This window comes from Poecilia formosa, unplaced genomic scaffold (assembly GCF_000485575.1).
Source record: "Poecilia formosa unplaced genomic scaffold, Poecilia_formosa-5.1.2 Scaffold74, whole genome shotgun sequence".
NCBI classification, from domain to species: domain Eukaryota; kingdom Metazoa; phylum Chordata; class Actinopteri; order Cyprinodontiformes; family Poeciliidae; genus Poecilia; species Poecilia formosa.
The window spans coordinates 121239-138875 of record NW_006800013.1 but is presented as its reverse complement, the minus strand read 5'-3'; the positions used below and the strand labels follow the sequence as shown (position 1 = coordinate 138875).

Here is a 17637-nt window from a genome sequence, read left to right as displayed (position 1 = left end):
TTTTTTTTTTTTTTTTTTTTTCCACATTCTAAAATATATTCAGGCTGAATTTGTTTTCTACTGTTCATAAGATACATTTTAACATTCTGACGATGAGATTCAGAATCTCTGAACCCTTTGGACACTGATCTTTAATAAGTCAGCGTGTTCAGCTCTGATAAAACAGTGACAGACAGCAGCACAGAGCCGGTATTGTGCAGCTGCTGCGTCAGGTCTGCTGTCCACACTGCATGAAGGTCAGCTCCCTTTCAGCCAATCAGAGCAGGAGCTGCTGGGACGAGCTATGACGACACTCCTACAAAAAGTAAACAAACACATTGTTTACACTCTCTCTCATGAAATACATATATTCTGCTTGCAGGTGTGCAAAGGTGCAAATTTAATTTGCTGATAATGTTAAACTTGCTTATTTTTCAACATTATTTAGCAGAACAGACTTTTTTTTTTCATTTTAATTTCCCTTTGGGATCAAATAAAGTATTTCTGAATTGAAGTGAATAGATTTTTTTTTTCTTCCTGTAACTACATAATTACATGCAGAAACCTATTCTGCTAAGCAGGAAGTAAAATACAGTCTTCTAAACGGTTGCTCACTTATATAATTGGACTGAAATGCTCTCTCAGCAGGCGGCCACTCGCAGCATGATGTCCACTCACCGAAGCACAACTAATAGTCAATAGTATGAGACCATCAGTTTAATCTGCTTTCCGCTGAGCTTTCCTTTCTCCTGCTTTTCAAAACTTAAGCCCTGAACTTCTGTTAGGATATTTGTCTTATGATGTTTCAGCTGCCAGAAAAAATTTATCATGTTTTTCTTAATCCATTTTTCAACAAGTTAAGTTGTATATGCACTGGGAGTTTGATAATTCAGAGAAAAATTCTTCATCTACATTCATCACATGAGGCCCATCTGGATGTTATTTTTGTAAAATAACCTGGTTTACAAAATCCATGTGCCTTTGTGGCTAAAATGTAAAAAAAAAAAAAAGTTCAACAGGTATACGCATATTGTATTATACAACACTAACCAAGTAAATAGTATCTGAGCATTTTTATTCAATGAATCGATTAAATTTTACTTGTTTTCCATTTTAGAATAGTGTCTTAAACGAAGTGCTTTCCATCAGTGCAGTAATAAAAACTGTCTAGAGTAAAAACAGATAAAAACTAAAGAAAGTGACATTGGTGGAAACATAAAAGTGTCACAATGCTAAAAACAGGCCTAAACAAATGCGTTTTTAGCTTAACTTTAAACTAAAATAGATCACTTATGGTCCATGATTACAATTTAATGTTTCTGCAGTCTGAAACAAAGCCTTCTCAAAGAGTTGTCTTATTACTGGGATGTGTGGTCCAGTTAAAAAAAAGTCAGGGAAATATAAATATCCACCCACATTGTTCTCAGACCAACATGAATGTGGCATTTTTAAGTAAATAGGATGATCCTCAAGACTACATCACTTTATATGTACGTGTGTGCATGCGTGTATCTTTGTATATGCTACATATGGACGACCATTATAGCCATTTTTACCAATAAAAGGGGGTAATTTATGGAAAGTGAGGACATTTTCCTGCTCTTATTTAAATTGGAATGCTCTCTACTAGTTAAGTTTAGAGGTATGGTATAAATAAAGTTTTGGTTAAGGTTACGGTTATGAATGGTTAGAGTTATGGAAAATGTCTGGATTAGGCACAAATGGAGTTCCTATTTGAGTCTGTGTATATGTGTGTATATTAGCATTTGACTCACCTTTGAATCATCACTTCTCCAACAAACATCATGTTCTACGGACCCACTGGTTCTCTCTGTCTGTCTGTCTGTCTGTCTGTCTGTCTGTCTGTCACAATACAATACAATACATACAATTAAGAAACCATTGGACTGAACCCACTGAAAACCTTGTGGTTAGTCCAACAAATACTGATTTCTGATCTCTTCCTGAGTTAACACATTAGTGTTGTTTCTAACTGAATATGAACTTGTTTTCTTTGCATTATTTGAGCTCTGAAATCACTGCATGTTTTTCCATTGTTTTCACCATTTCTCTTTTTCTGCAACTAAATAGAAAAATTTTGCTCCGAATTTTGGAGACACGTTCTCAGTAGTTCATAGAATAAAAGAACAATGCTCATTTTACTCAAACATGTACCTACACAAAGTAAAGTCAGAGAAGTTGATAATTTTAAGTGGTCTCTTAATTCTTTCCAGAGCTGTATATATACTTGTTAGCTTGTTTGCATTGTTCTGTGAGGATCGCCACCATGCTCAGGGTGTTTCCAGCCCAGCGATGATGTAATGTATGCTGTGGCCAAGCTTCTTGTTTGTAGAGTCACATGTCACGTCTGAGACTTTGTACGGAGCAGCAGAAAAAGGCTTGAAATTCCCATTGATTGCTTTCTTTATATCTGATCTCAAATTAGCTTCATTGGCTTGGGAAATTATTAAAACATTTTGTTGATTTTATTCTGCTGAACATGATTTGGCCTGTTATGAATTCAAAGTGCTGGGCAGAGACTCTCCATTCCTGTTACCTAAAATCATTTCCTTTATGACCAACTTACAAAAAAAAACAAACAAAAAAAAAACATCATCGTCATCATCATAAATTTAAAGGGATTGGTGGTGAATCAGTGCCTGATGAAGAATGGTGTTTACACTGTGCTCCTCTGTGCCTCTTGCTTTACAATCACAGATGTGGAGGGAAGGGGAGGACTGCTTTGTAAGTATAGTGTTTATGCCTGGACAAATATAGTCACACAGCTATGCCACCATAGCATGTTGGACCTCATCTCTGTGCAGCTAAAAATTCCCGCCTGACCTTCACTCTTGGAAGGCACTGACTGGTCACAAGGCTTGAGAAAGCCAACTCAGAGGGAGCTCGGAGAGAGAGGGAGGCAGATCTACAGTAGAGACTGCGTGCTTTCCCATTCCAAACACTTCTCCCTCTTTTTTAAACACACCCCGCTATTGCAAATTGCGCACCATGGAAACTATACCCAGGAGACCACAGCCAGCTGTCACACAAGACATGAAAGTTGGTGGATTCTGCTAGCCTTTGTCATGACTCAGGACGGTCCTAGATACCATGTCGTCATTCACCGCAACAGACAGAATGGCGGTTTGCTGGAGTAAGGCCAGCGTGATCAGCTTCATCAAAGGTCTGGGTAGGTGCTGAGTTTTTCATGAATGAGCAAAGCGTGTACTGAAAGCTGTAAAAGGTTGCCACGCATACTGGGCATTCCTTGGAAGGCTTTGACTGTTTCATGTCCTGAAAAGACCTGCTGGAAACTTGTGGTGGAACTAAAAGGACTCTTTAGCTAGTTGTTTGCAGATTAGTCAGAACTCTAGAGTCTTAATTAGGTGCTAAAAATAGCATTACTGGTCTTTCTGTTGTTTACAATGGTTGACGTGTGAAATTTAGACTCCCCTTTCACTATGGTGTGCACTTTCTTCCAGCTAAAAAAGATTCATCTGATAAAACAAATTTGTACAAAGGGGCCTCAAATAATTTGACCAATTTCTGTCCTGTGGTTTTTCTAAAGCTTTGACCTGCCAATAGTAATTTTAGCTGATTATGATTTCTTAAGAACTACAATGTAATCCCACCATTTTTGTTGTGAGCTGTGATCAAATATGTATTTATTTCAAAGCTAAGACAAATTACTCTGATGTTTAGCGTCTCATATTAGCATATTAGCTAAAGTTCTCTAAAATTCAAGAAGGCTTTGAGGATTTTTTTATGTCAGAATGTTTCACAGTGGAAAAATAGTTCAAAGCTCAAAAGTATAGCAAAAAGAACAAAATTGCTGTGTGTTATTCAGTCATCCTGTTATCAGCTGAAAGTCTTGCTCTCTCTGACAGCCAGAATCACTGAAATTTTGTGTCTTTTAGAAATAGCTTCTTATATTTTTCCTCTTCCTCGACTGACTCGCCTTTGTGATGCAGAAACTTTAATTCCTCAACACTCAGTACCAGTGTGCAAACCAAAGTGCCAGCTTGACCTGGCAGCACTCATGTAATATTTGTTCAGTGTTTGAAAATCCATCAGATTTCTCAATTTCTGACTGGCTGTTCATCAGCTTTTTGTCTTGGTGAATCTCCTTTTCTTTAACTCTTTCATCATATTAATTTAACAATTAAGTGTGAAAAGTAAGTGTCTTAAGAAATCTGAACATTTCTTTGTCGTGTCTTAAATAAAATCAACAAGGAACGGTTATATGCTGTGCAAAAGATATGCTTCACTTCCTCTTTTGTCCAGTCAGTTATTTCATCCACATGTAAACATGTAATTTCCTGAGTTAAATGTCTCAGTTTGAGATGCTGGCACTGATTTCAGGACTATTTGAAGCTCTTTTCTGTCTGGAGGCAGTAGAGTGAAACACTGGGGTAAATCTTTAACTCATGAGGATAACTTAAGGTCCAGGTTTTCTTTGTTTGAGTTTTGTCTCTCCTTTGCCATTTTTTTGGGTAGACTCAGTGAATGCAAGCGAGGATGGATTCGATTATTGTAAAATTTAGAGAACAATTGTGCTGTACTTGGAAAAGTAAAAAAAAAAAACAAAAAAGCCCACAGGGAATGTAATTCTTTATTTGAAATAGAAATACAAATTACGTTCAGAGCAAATATAGATTTTCAATGTATTTGTCATGAAAACATATTCCTAATCATTAAGGTATTATGGAATTTAGTAAAACTGAGAAAAAGTAGTCGCATTAGTGTGTTGTCTGTTTTCCACATACAATCTGAGGAAACCTCAGCTGTCCCAGACATTGGAAAGCCCTAGTTGATGGGATTTTATGACCTCAGTCAAGCCACCCCTGTTTCAACATTGTCCAAATCACAGCACTGCCTGAAGATGGTCACATGTTCAAGGCTCCCACTTCCTTGTAGGGCCGATGACATCGCTGGTACAAAATGAAAACACCAGCTGCCGACCGTGGTGTTTTAATTTCCATATGGGCCCTGCTCTGAGTAACTGCAGGAATGAAAAAGCAGTCGAAGGGCAAACCGGTGCCCTTTTGACAGTCATGCTGTGGAATGCTCATCAAGTTGGGAACATTTTGTCCATGTTTGGGAAAATTCTCTCGAGCGCCCCGTTTGCTTGTCTACTCTTCTGTATAGACTCGTGGCTAATCATGCCCCCTTCATTTGAGCTTTAGTTAACAATGTCCTTTATAACTAAGTAGTTTCTAAACCCATACGCGTGTGCTTGTGTCCTTTCTTCAGCTTCACCAGTGGGGAACGGTTACAGTAAACCTCCCATACCTCCAGTCTGTTGTCCTCAGGGAGAGAAAGGTCCACCAGCCATGATGCCCATCACCATCGACCCGGAGAGCCGGCCTGGCGAGTACGTCCTCAAGAGCCTCTTCGCTAACTTCACCACCGTGTCTGAGCGCAAGATCCGCATTATCATGGCCGAGCCGCTGGTGAGTGAGAATGACGGTGTGAACGCTTGCTGCTCCTAAGGAGCCCAATTTGATTGTAGCCCAACTTTTCTTCATATCAAATGTTTGAATTGATTTGAAGGAGGAAAAAATAATCTGCAAATGAAATAAAGACAATATACTTTACTGCACAAAGAAAACCTGTACGGCTGACAACTAACTGATGTAGATCAGTGCATTTTAATGTTGGCAACACTCTCAAAACTGACCTTTAGCCAAACTTCACCAACTGTTTTAAACTGCAGCAGGACACTTACATGGAGCTTAACCTCCATATTCACAATTCTGATGACATGTCCTCCAGAAATAGTTTTTCTATTATTTTTAACCAGGCTTATGCACTCATGACTCTGTATTCTCTAAGCGTACTGTGGACAAACCATTGCTGAATATGGAGGCTGTTAATCTGTGACCTCAGTCGGCATGGAAGTGTTAAATATGCAGGGAAAGTGTCTAGTTCTGTGTCTGTTTAATACTCCCTAGAGGAATGTAGAAAGGAGGATTCCTCTCCACATTCTTCTGACAAGATGAGTAATTAATATCAGCTCAATGTTACAGGCACACAGTAACTTCCTGCTAATATTATCGTTGAAGCCAGTATTTTATCTAAAACTCTTAGTGGATTGTAAATGTTTTTAGCTAAAACACTTGTGTCTGTAAAAAACAAACACTATCCTTGTCCCCAAACAAAAGCAGGATTCTCCAGTGAAAGCATTTGCTAAAAAAGCTAAAAGGTTCATCAGAGTTTGTGGCTTAGCGGCTTGACAGAATTGCAAGCGAGAGAGTAGGATATTTCCATCAGCCCACACAATTGTCAGTGTCACACACATCAGGCTTTCTGCTATTTGGATTAATCAGCAACGAAAGTGCTCTGAACTGCTGTTTGGCTGATGAAATTCTCCTGGGTCAGGTTAGACAAAAGGCAAAGGAGGCAATTAGAAAGAAAAGTGGTTTGGATTTGATGGTAAATATGTCAAATTTTTACTATGTTTAATTTACATTATGTAATATTTATATATTACATGTTGATTTAATTTAACACAGTGAAAAAAAACTAATAAATGTGTCTTTTTATTCAGTGTAAGTAAACTTCTGGTTTCAGCTGTGTGACTTGCACTGCTACCTGTAAGCAGACAGATGAAGAATGAGTTCAAAAGTGGTCCTATGTTGTTTTCTGACAGATTGGCTGAAATTAGGAGCTTAAAACTAAATATTAATTGCTATCTTTTACAACTGAGTTGTAAATAAGTAAATATTGTTTTTCATTTTAGGAAAAGCCATTAACAAAGTCACTACAGCGGGGAGAGGATCCTCACTTTGACCAAGTAAGTGCAGAGAAATGCTTTTAACTGCAAGAAGTGCTTCTCTTATCAACATATTACTGAATTTGGTTATTTTTCACATGTTCACTACAACCTCCAAGCACTTGTGTTTAATGCATTTCTGTGTGCTCTGTGGCAGATGTATTTTTCACACGTCAAATATAAATGTGACTTTACGGCAGTGAACTGGTTGAAAGCTCTGCTCACATCCCAAAAGGTCTTTCAGGTTCACTCGCTGTTTACCTTGTGACTTGGCCCCAGCTCAGCACAAGGTGTGTCCTGCAGGTTTGTGGTTATGCAGAGAAGGCCTTTTTCACAGCCACAGAGGTGTGTTTGTGCTGCTGCGCGAGGCCATTCAGTCGCTCTACAGAGCCCGGATTCTTCTGGAGCCTGGTGCTGAATGAAGGGCTCGCTGTGTTGCCCCAGTCCAACCAGACTCTCCTCCCTTCCTGTGTGCCCAGCCTGTTCCTTCCTTTGCTGGGACCTCCCCCAACATTAAGGGAGGCTGCCCCGTGGGCACGGTCCCGTAGAGAACCAGCTTTGCCCAATAATCTTATTTCACTCCTTTCATTTAGTCTTAAATGTGCCCTAATTTAGTTTTGCTCCATTTAACTTTTAAGTGCTTGAATCCTAAAGAGATGCAAATAAATCTGTGATGTGTGTTGGAGCTTTAGCTGAAATTGCTGCACAAATAAACAAAGGAAGCACTGATTGCTATCTCCTGCTTTGGTATGTTAACTGCTAAACAGTAATGTGCATTTGCACCATCTATGTCTGGTTCCTCTAGTTGATAAGCGCCATGAGCTCACTGGCTGAGTATAGTCTTCCCTCCATCCTGCGCACTTTGTTTGACTGGTACAAAAGACAGAACGGACTCGAGGAAGAGCTGCACGAATACCGACCAAGAGCCAACACAAAGTCCAAAAAGTGAGAACATGAAGACAGATTAGCTTAACCACAAATGATTCCATTTGTAAAGAAACACCAGTTTTTCTTTTTCTATGATCATAACATTTTTTTTCCCAACAGTGATGAACAACAAAGAGATTATCTGCTTGAAAGGAGAGATTTGGCCATTGACTTCATCTTCTCTCTTGTTCTTATAGAAATTTTAAAACAGGTGACTTTTGTTCTAACCTTTGTCTCACAACAGCTGCTTTTGCCATTTTTTTTATTATTATTATTTTGAAGTCTAAAACTTTCACCCTCATTCTGTTGTTTCAAATAGATGCCGCTCTACCCTGCCCTTGACGGTTTGGTCAATGAAGTCATTAACTTAGCCTTTAAGCACTTTAAATACAAAGAGGGGTAAGATTTAATCACTTCTAGTGCGACTTGATTTTATTTATTTATTTTTTCAGGTCCACATTGTTCAGACATGTCAAATATTTTAAACTATTTTATATTTTGTCACAAGCTTTCATGTTTTTTCATTGGGATTTGACATTTTTGCAGTAATAATGAATGTGAATACTATTCCTAAGCAGTGAAAGTTTAGTTTTCAGCTAAAACAAATCTACATTCGGACTTCCAATAAAATTTTAAAACCAAGTCTGGCATTATTTTTCAATTAAGCCAAATACAGAAAAATTTAGCACAGATTTATATGAATCATGTAGACATGCCACACTTTCTGGATATTTTTTGGTCATTCTACAACTTAGTCATGTTCTACTTTTTGTTGACCAATGGCATAAAATAAAATATGAAAAATGTTGTGGTTATAACTTGAAAAATTACAAGAAAGTTCAGTGGGTATAAATACTTTTACAAAGTGGTCTTTCTAAATCATTAGTCTTCTTAATGTTGCAATTTTTCCCCAACAGATACCATGGTCCAAACACTGGCAACATGCACACTGTAGCAGACCTCTATGCTGAAGTCATAGGAGTGTTGGCTCAGTCAAAGTAAGCATGATTATATATATTTAAGTTTCTGCTTGTTGTGTGAGGACTTTCTGAAAAAGACATGTTTTATGAGTTTGAAAGACACTTTAAGACAAGTCTTTAATGCCAAACTAGTACTGGAAAATATTGTGCTTATTTGAACTTTTAGGATCATTACAGCAGGGAGGAAATCCTTAAAGCAGACATACGAGCTGCAGGTCTGCTTTCAAACTATGCTTTGCTTAATTTGACTAAATATCTTGAGACATGCTATTCATATTTTTACTCAATTTTAGATTGAGATTTTAGAGATAATTCCATCTCTGGTATGTTTCAAGAATAGAATAAGTGTTAGATGAGAAATTTGTCCTGGGCCTCAAATCTATTTATTATATGTTGATGGAAGAAGCATGTCTTCCATCAAGACATGGATGGAAGACATGCTTGAACCTTGCCACTTTTCATTTTTGTCACAACTGTCAGCTTTACTTTCTTAATAGCAATTGAGGCTTCTTCATGTACGTGCTCATAAAACATTACACATTTTCAGGTTTCCTGCTGTAAAGAAGAAGTTCATGACTGAACTGAAGGAGCTGAGGCAGAAAGAGCAAAGTCCGTATGTCGTTCAGAGCACCATCAGCCTCATCATGGGGGTCAAGTTCTTCCGAGTGAAGATGTATCCAGTCGAAGACTTTGAAGCTTCTTTTCAGTTCATGCAGGTGCAACAGAATTTACAGTGTGAAAACTTAAGTGAAACTTGGCTCTCTTTACTTCTTGCTTGTTGAGTGTTGATCTTACATTTTCTAGTCTTTTATTGTCTTTAAGGTAATGAATAGCAAAGACGTTTTTACAAAATTCGCAATTCTGCAAACTGTTGCTCTCTTGTTTGCAGGAGTGCGCCCAGTATTTTCTAGAAGTCAAGGATAAGGACATTAAACATGCTCTGGCTGGTGTTTTCGTTGAGATCCTGGTGCCTGTTGCTGCGGTAAATTTCTTCATCCTATAAATGATGCAATTATTACTCAATAATGTTCAGCCAAGAATTGAAATATTGAAAAGTACCAAAAAAACAATATTTTCTTACTGCAAGAGCACATTCGAAAAATAGTTTTAGTATATTTATTCTGTGCAAAATAAACTTAAAATATTTTCAAATGTGATATTGATAAAATGACAGGATAAGTTATAAAATAAACAGACATCTGCTGCTATTTTAAAATATTATTATTACTATTATTGAAATAGTAAAAAAAAAACACAACCAAATATCTGACAAAAACAATGACAGTATGCAGAATATTAAGATATTGCTCCTCATTTTGTAGAGGCCTCCCATCTTTGCATTACATACTTGTTATAAGACTGATATCCATCTAGATTTTTAGAAACTAATTGTAATAATAAATAATTAAACCATATTGATACTTTCCCTTATTAACTTAAAAAGAAAAGTAATGCTCCTCTGTTTTCAGCAGTGTTTTTGTCCTCCTCATAATATATATCCACTGTGTTGTTGGTCAGAAAACTATAAATTGGTTCTCTTGAATGTTTCAACAATGTAATGATCAAAAACCAAGACAGAAGTGGTTCACTAGACATAAAATCTTCCGTCTTCCATGGCTTGCATGGACAACAAACCAAATCCCTGGTGCTAAATAGTGTGCCATTATCTCTTATTTCTTAACGAGGGTTTGTTAAACAAATAATAATTTAAAAAAAAACAAACAAAAAAAAACATGCTGAATGTCAGATTATATCACTACAGGAACAATTAATTTCCACCTTTTATTGAGTTTGATCATGTCGACTTGAGCAATGATTCTCTAGATTATATTTTCTGGTCCATTTTAGGCAGAAATCTCAACGTTTAACCTTAATCTTGATCTCGCTCTAGGCCGTGAAGAACGAAGTGAATGTACCCTGCCTGAGGAACTTTGTGGACAGCCTGTACGACACAACTCTGGATCTGTCGTCAAGAAAGAAGCACTCACTGGTTAGTTATGGGGCAGAAACAGACAGTGATTGTTGGTTTTGTTTGTTTGTTTGTTTTATGTTTCTGGTTTTACCGTGGCAGCCTCTGTTGTATGGTGACAGTTGTGTAAACTTATTTCAGAGTTGCAGTTTGTGTCCAAACTACAAATAATTTATAAGAGCAGTCAGATTGTCAAAAGAAGCTTGAAAGCAGGGCTCTATGTGCTTTTAAGTGTAAAGCTCCAACCCCATGAAAGGGCTATAAATAAAACTCACAACTTCACACAGAAAGGCAACAAAAGCATCCCCAATAAAAGTGGAAATCTGCATTCTCTGGAGAGGCAGCGTTTGCAACAGACACATGTTATGAAGTATCCACCATCAATAAGTAGCATAACAGAAGAAAACCTCATTGTGTCTTTGTGAGAAATCAGATTTTAAAATGCAGTTTGGAGAGAGTTTCCTTGATTTGCTTCTGCAATGTTCATTATGCCTGGATATTTCTAAGTAGTTTTACGTTTTACTCACATTATGACCAAAACTCTTGTCTAAACTTTTGCTTTCATTTTCCCAGGCCTTTTATCCACTGGTAACCTGTCTGCTGTGTGTGAGTCAGAAGCAGTTCTTCCTTAACAGATGGCACGTCTTCCTCAACAACTGCCTTTCAAATCTCAAGGTAACGTCTAAACCAGATTGTAGTTCTTTACTGGAAGTGCTTTTTGTTAAATTTTTAATGTAATTGGATACTTTAAATGGCAGTATGACTGCAGGAAGTATTTTTGACTATATGCAAATGTGAAGTACTATTAGTTTTTGTTCAGGTTTTACAGCAACTTTCTTTTTTTTATCTTACAGAGTAGAGATCCTAAAATGGCTCGTGTTGCTCTGGAGTCCCTGTATCGCCTGTTGTGGGTTTACATGATCAGAATAAAGTGTGAAAGCAACACAGCAACCCAAGGGTAAATCTATTTACCCTGCTTTATTGCTAGTAGTTTACAGTAATTTCATGCCTCAGCACTAAATTAGCATCCCCAGATGTTGCCGTATTTTTATTTGTATTTATTGTGTCTTTAAAAAAGTATTCATAACTCAAGAAAGCAACATATTGCAAAGAACTTCTATTTAAAAAGAGAACCATGCATTCTCTTCTTTCCACTTTATAATGTTTCTGAAATAGTTCAAGGTACTGAAATACTTTTACAGGACATAAAATGTAAGGTTAAAGGAGGTTTTTTCGTGTTTAAGAGGTGTGAAACGTATCTTGAAAGTGAATTTTTATAACCCCATTATTCTAAAACAATGTTTGTGTGTGTTCACAGTCGTCTGAGCACCATCATAACGACGCTTTTCCCTAAAGGGTCTCGCAGTGTGGTGCCGAGAGACATGCCCCTCAATATATTTGTCAAAATCATTCAGTTTATTGCGCAGGTAAATGCAATGTGCTGTGATTCTCTTAGTAGATGTTATTGACACTCAGGTTAAGATCTGTGAAATAAGCACGCTTCTCCTATTTTCCTGCAGGAAAGATTGGATTTCGCCATGAAGGAAATCATTTTTGACCTTCTCTGTGTTGGAAAACCTGCAAAAGCCTTCAGTCTTAATCCTGAGGTACGTCATCTACTTTGTCACTGAGACAGTTTTCAATAAAAAAAATACAACAATACTGATGCAAAATGTAGCCTATTAAAATATTAGTTACAGTTGTACTTTCTTTCTTCTATTTTAAATTTAGAAAGTGGATTTATAGCATAAAATACGTGTAGAAATGATTGCATTTATTTCCTTTAATTTTTTTTCACTAGTGTTGTGTTAAAAAATTGTTAACATCTTCTGTTTTGTTCAGAGAATGAACATTGGTCTGAGAGCGTTCTTGGTCATCGCCGACAAACTGCAGCAGAAGGACGGAGAGCCTCCGATGCCGAATACCGGTTGCTCTTTGCCCTCTGGGAACACGCTCCGAGTGAAGAAGACATACCTGAGCAAAACGCTGACTGATGAGGAGGCCAAAGTCATCGGTGAGAGAGACAAACCACGATCAGGAATATTAAAAATGCTTATATATTCGTACCAACAAGAAATGTGCATAGTTTATGTAACATTATGTTTGAACAGTGTCAATATATTTGGTCTTTAATTTCTTGTTTTATTTTATCCCATAGAAGAAAAACATCATACATCTGACATAAAATATCTTTTAGCCATTTTTTTTTTTTCAAAATATGTATCAATTTTATTTTATTTTATTTTTTTTAATTCTTAGAGTAGTGGCTTCTTATCTGATTAATTCCTTCTAACTTGCCCTCTTCTTGTTCAGGGATGTCCCAATATTATGTTCATGTGCGGAAAGCGATTGACAGCATCCTAAGACACCTTGATAAGGAGGTGGGACGCTGCATGATGATGACAAATGCTCAGATGTTGAATAAAGAGCCAGAGGACATGATCACGTAAGAAAAACTATTTGTCCACAATCACTTACTTTGCTTTTTTTTTTTTTTTAGTATCACACTAATTGATCAGTTTGACAACAAAGCAAGATTAAAGTCAGGTGGTTTTTTTTAAATGTGATTTTTCAGGGGTGAAAGAAAGCCAAAGATAGACTTGTTTAGGACTTGTGTTGCTGCCATTCCTCGCATCCTTCCTGATGGGATGTCCAAACCTGAACTCATCGACCTCCTCTCACGGTGAGTCACACATCTCAGAGGAACAGTCTGTGTAGAGAAAATGTATATTTGGCTCATCTTGGCTTTAATGACAGCATTATCTAAGGTTAAATGCACAATTAATATCTGTATGCCCATAGGTGTTTTTTAAAGATGCATGGAGGGAAAAGTCAAAAATGTATATCCCGATGTAATGTAGTCATGTAGCAGCAGAACATTTTAGTTCTTACACAGCAATTAGTGTCAAGACTTGTAAATCCCAGTATTTTCCCCATTGAATTTCTGCATGTCAGACATAAAACTTAAACTTTCTACATAAGAACCTCTGGATTTTGTCTGGTTTGCCAGGTTGACGATCCACATGGATGATGAGCTTCGCCTCATAGCCCAGAACTCCCTGCAAAGTCTGCTGGTGGATTTCTCTGACTGGCGTGATGACGTTTTGCTTGGATTCACCAACTTCCTGTTGCGTGAGGTTCAAGACACCCACCAAGGGTTGTTAGATACGTCCCTCAGATTACTGCTGCAGCTGCTCACACAGTGGAGAATAACCCTGGCGTCTTCTGGAAAGAGCCATGACCTCGCTAAGCTACATGCTGTCGAGGTGAACTGGAGTTTCTACACATATTATGCATTTAGCAAATGGGTTGTCTGCCTGAGGCTGATGCTCCAGGACACACCTAGTGCAGATAATTTAATTGCGATTTATTTATTTTTTGTTATTAGATACAGAAATTTAACAATTGTTTCAATTTTCACAGCTGCTGAATTCTTGCTCGGGCCATAAGATGCCTGCAGACAGAGGTCCTCACTCCACTGTGCTGCACGCTGTGGAGGGACTGGCACTCGTACTGCTCTGCTCTTGCCAGCTGAGCACCCGCAGACTCGCCATCGCTGTACTCAAAGAGATACGGAGTCTTTACTTGACAATAGGCCAGACCGAGGTAAATCAAAGACACACCAAAACTATGTAAAAAGAAGTAAAGTGTAAAATGTAGTTGAGTTGAATGTTTGATTTTGAGAGTTTGCTTTTTTTTTATGTTTTGTAAACTGCAGGATGATGAAAAACCAATGATAGAGATCATGGACCAGCTCAGCCCTGTTATTATGGAGAGTTTTATCAACGTAGCTGTCTCTGATGCAGTAAGTTCCTTCTGTGGCCTATTGGATCTGCTTAGATTCTATTTACCGTCTTAATTTCAGGCAAGTTGTTGGCAAGCCAGTAAGCTAGGTTGAAAACAAGATAATAGCTAGTAGGAGAGTTCAGTCACATGTAAAGATTGCAGGTTTCTCAGCAAACAAATTACTCCTAAAACACACTTAAGTTGATTTTAGTCAAATGTAAGTTTTTGAATAGTGTTGCTATTTTATCAGTTAATTTTGAGTGCACTTTTTTGGTACATTGAAAAGCCAGAGGAACTTCTGTCACTCGCTAACTTACGCCACAATCAGTACACAATTACAGCTGAAAATTTGCTTGGATGATTTTGAATACATTTTAAACTAATTTTAACCTATATTGTCTTATGCCTCAAATCCTGACTTTGCTTTCTTTATTTAAACCTTCCTGTTTCCTGCCAAAAGTCTTTCTCTCTCTCTCAGAGTCTGAATTAATTGCTGGCTTGTTGTAGAAAATTTCTTTTTATAGAAATTCTTATATCTCTGTGGTTCTTTGCATGCACTATTAAAACATCTCATTTATTGCACAAAAAGGGGAGTCATGGTGTGAGTCTTTACTCTGAAATGATTTCAACATGGAAGAACCTGATCAGCATTTGTCATGGACAAAAAAAACCCAAAAAAACCCCAATAAATTTTAAATCATTTGTCTGTTGGATGTACAAACCAAACACCTGAAGTCAAGTAGCTGTTGCTTAATTCAGTCGCCTCCACTTCATCACCAATGCATTCTTGTTTCAAATCTATTTTGCTCACCACCCCTGACCTCTGCCCCTGCTGTGTCACTGGCTTGTCGCAGGCCGCGCTGCCAGCTGGCCACCACGTGGATCTTCAGTGGCTCGTGGAGTGGAATGCGGCACTTGTCAACAGTCAGTATGACATCATGAGCCCCTCGCACGTGTGGCTCTCCGCCCAGTCTGTGAAGGACCCCTGGGTGCTGTGTGTGTTCTGCCTCCTTCGGCAGGACAACCTTCCAAAGTTCTGCCCCACGGCTCTCAGCTATGCCTGGCCCTACGCCTTCACTCGACTGCAGATGCTCATGCCCCTGGTCGACCCGAAGTAAGTGTCCTCAGAGTCGGCTGTAAATTCACAAAGTACATGTTCTTAAATATATCCCTAACAGTGTCATGGTCTTACCAGCAGTCCAGTGAATGCAAAGAAGACTGGCACATCTAGTAGTGGGGAGAGCTACGTAACATTATGGAGAAACTACCTGATCCTTTGCTTTGGGGTGGCCAAGCCCAGTATCATGAGCCCAGGCCATCTGAGAGCGTCGACACCTGAGATCACAACTTCCACACCTGACAGCACTGTCAGTCATGATAACAAGGTAGTTGTCTCTTCGTCATTGTGCCTCAATAATTCCCTCAGTGCCCAGAGTGCAAAGGATCAGGTTTTCACACTGAGCCTGTTGACATTCACACTCAGTGCATTGAATTACACAGCGGTTATTTCACATAAGTGAAACAGGAAACCGGTTTATTCTTAACTGTATTTTTGTCTCAATGCAGCACCGACTAATTAGTGCTGCACAAGCAGCACGAGAGATTTCATTTGTGCGACCGAACAATGTCAGTTTTGTTGTTTCAGGTTATTGGAAGCCCATCTGTGGCTTGGCTTCTAAAGCAGCTGGTCCCACTGATGAGAACAGAGAGCATCGAGTTGACAGAGTCATTAGTTCTTGGATTTGGACGGACTAATTTGTTGGTATTCAGGTAAATCTATGTTTGACATTTTATTTTCTGAACAATTGCCGCCATAAATGTTACATTTTGGGGCACTAAATGACTTTTTTGTCCCATCCTTCATTTTATCATGAGCTTTAGTGCCTCGTGATAATTGAATGACATTGATTTTTTTGTTGTGGTGGTGCAGGGTTGGGTTATGACTAAACTGATTAAATGGAATGTAGGTCCACATTTTAATTAAAATCTTCACTGACCTAAATTTTTGTATGGATTTAATGTGGAGACAAGTCACAGGATTATACCTGACTGAGGCCTTTAAATTTCTATTCACATTGTTTCCTAGAGCTAATGTTCTGTTGCTCAAATCCCTTTCAGAGAAAGAAGTAAAAATAGATTGATAATGATTGCACTTTCTGCACACAGGGAGCTTGTGGAGGAGTTACATCCCCTCATGAAAGAGGCATTAGAAAGAAGACCTGAGGTTTGTTGCTTATGATGCTCAACACGTGTTCATATTCCTCACCAGACAGCGTTTTTGTTTCAGAGAATCCTCACTGTTTAAGTTATGTGTACATGATCGTTGGCAGAACAAGAAGCGCCGTGAGCGGCGGGACCTGCTGCGATTACAGTTGCTTCGCATCTTTGAGCTTTTGGCTGATGCTGGTGTCATCAGTGACAGGTTAGTGCGGCTGCAGCTGAAACTTGTTTTCGAAATAGAGCTACATTTACAAGAACTAAAGAGCAGTAAAATCAAATGACTTGAAATTTGGTCTCACTGAGCGCATATCTGTTCTTTCTGTCATCCTGCAGTACAAATGGCGCTCTGGAACGTGACACCCTCGCCCTTGGTGCTTTGTTCCTGGAATATGTTGATTTAACCCGGATGCTTCTTGAAGCTGAAAATGACAAAGAGGCTGAGATCCTCAAGGACATCCGAGCTCACTTTAGTGCGATGGTGGCCAACTTCATCCAATGTGTACCAGGTACCCCTGAACTTTCTTGTGAACTACCCCTTTTACAAAAGGGCCAAAAGTATGTTTAGCACTGTGCTTGACTTGGAGTGTCTGCTGGGAGTAGGTCCAAAAATAGTTCAGCTTAAAGACAGAAGATACAAAAGCAGGTGATGACTCATGGGTTGCCTAGTACTTAAGTCTCCAAAGACCTGCTAATGGCTTGTTGAAGCATGTTGATATTTTGCTTTTATGCAAAGTCCTTCTGCAGCAGTTTATTATGATGCACGGATAGGTTTCCTGACACTGCACTTTCTTAATGCCCTTACCTACAACAACTTTTGTTTTTCCTCCCTAGTGCACCAAAGGAGATTCCTGTTTCCACAGCAGAGCCTTCGGCATCACCTCTTTATCCTGTTCAGCCAATGGGCAGGTCCCTTCAGCATCATGTTCACCCCGCTGGACCGATACAGTGACAGGAATCATCAAATAACAAGATATCAGTATTGTGCTCTAAAGGTAAAATGT

The 17637-nt window shown here is 38.5% G+C and overlaps 1 protein-coding gene across 14 annotated transcripts in view; it reads left to right on the top strand.

Annotated features, from left to right (window-relative positions):
• The window catches only part of frya (furry homolog a (Drosophila)), a 51359-nt gene that overhangs the window by 14494 nt on the left and 19228 nt on the right, over positions 1–17637 (top strand). For 11 of the 14 annotated variants that reach the window (XM_016673363.1, XM_016673361.1, XM_016673362.1 and 8 more), the window contains exons 2-27: positions 5233–5432; positions 6722–6775; positions 7560–7699; positions 7802–7892; positions 8001–8080; positions 8599–8679; positions 9209–9377; positions 9551–9643; positions 10553–10651; positions 11204–11305; positions 11485–11588; positions 11949–12057; positions 12151–12237; positions 12473–12644; positions 12944–13076; positions 13206–13313; positions 13641–13896; positions 14054–14236; positions 14349–14435; positions 15271–15530; positions 15612–15801; positions 16062–16186; positions 16583–16640; positions 16747–16838; positions 16970–17142; positions 17468–17628. In XM_016673363.1, coding sequence (XP_016528849.1) covers positions 5233–5432; positions 6722–6775; positions 7560–7699; positions 7802–7892; positions 8001–8080; positions 8599–8679; positions 9209–9377; positions 9551–9643; positions 10553–10651; positions 11204–11305; positions 11485–11588; positions 11949–12057; positions 12151–12237; positions 12473–12644; positions 12944–13076; positions 13206–13313; positions 13641–13896; positions 14054–14236; positions 14349–14435; positions 15271–15530; positions 15612–15801; positions 16062–16186; positions 16583–16640; positions 16747–16838; positions 16970–17142; positions 17468–17628 — 3407 coding nt within the window. Of the gene's footprint in view, positions 1–2868; positions 3170–5232; positions 5433–6721; positions 6776–7559; positions 7700–7801; positions 7893–8000; positions 8081–8598; positions 8680–9208; positions 9378–9550; positions 9644–10552; positions 10652–11203; positions 11306–11484; positions 11589–11948; positions 12058–12150; positions 12238–12472; positions 12645–12943; positions 13077–13205; positions 13314–13640; positions 13897–14053; positions 14237–14348; positions 14436–15270; positions 15531–15611; positions 15802–16061; positions 16187–16582; positions 16641–16746; positions 16839–16969; positions 17143–17467; positions 17629–17637 lie in introns of those variants that run through there. The other 3 variants (XM_016673365.1, XM_016673364.1, XM_007555940.2) reach the window with 3 other exon arrangements.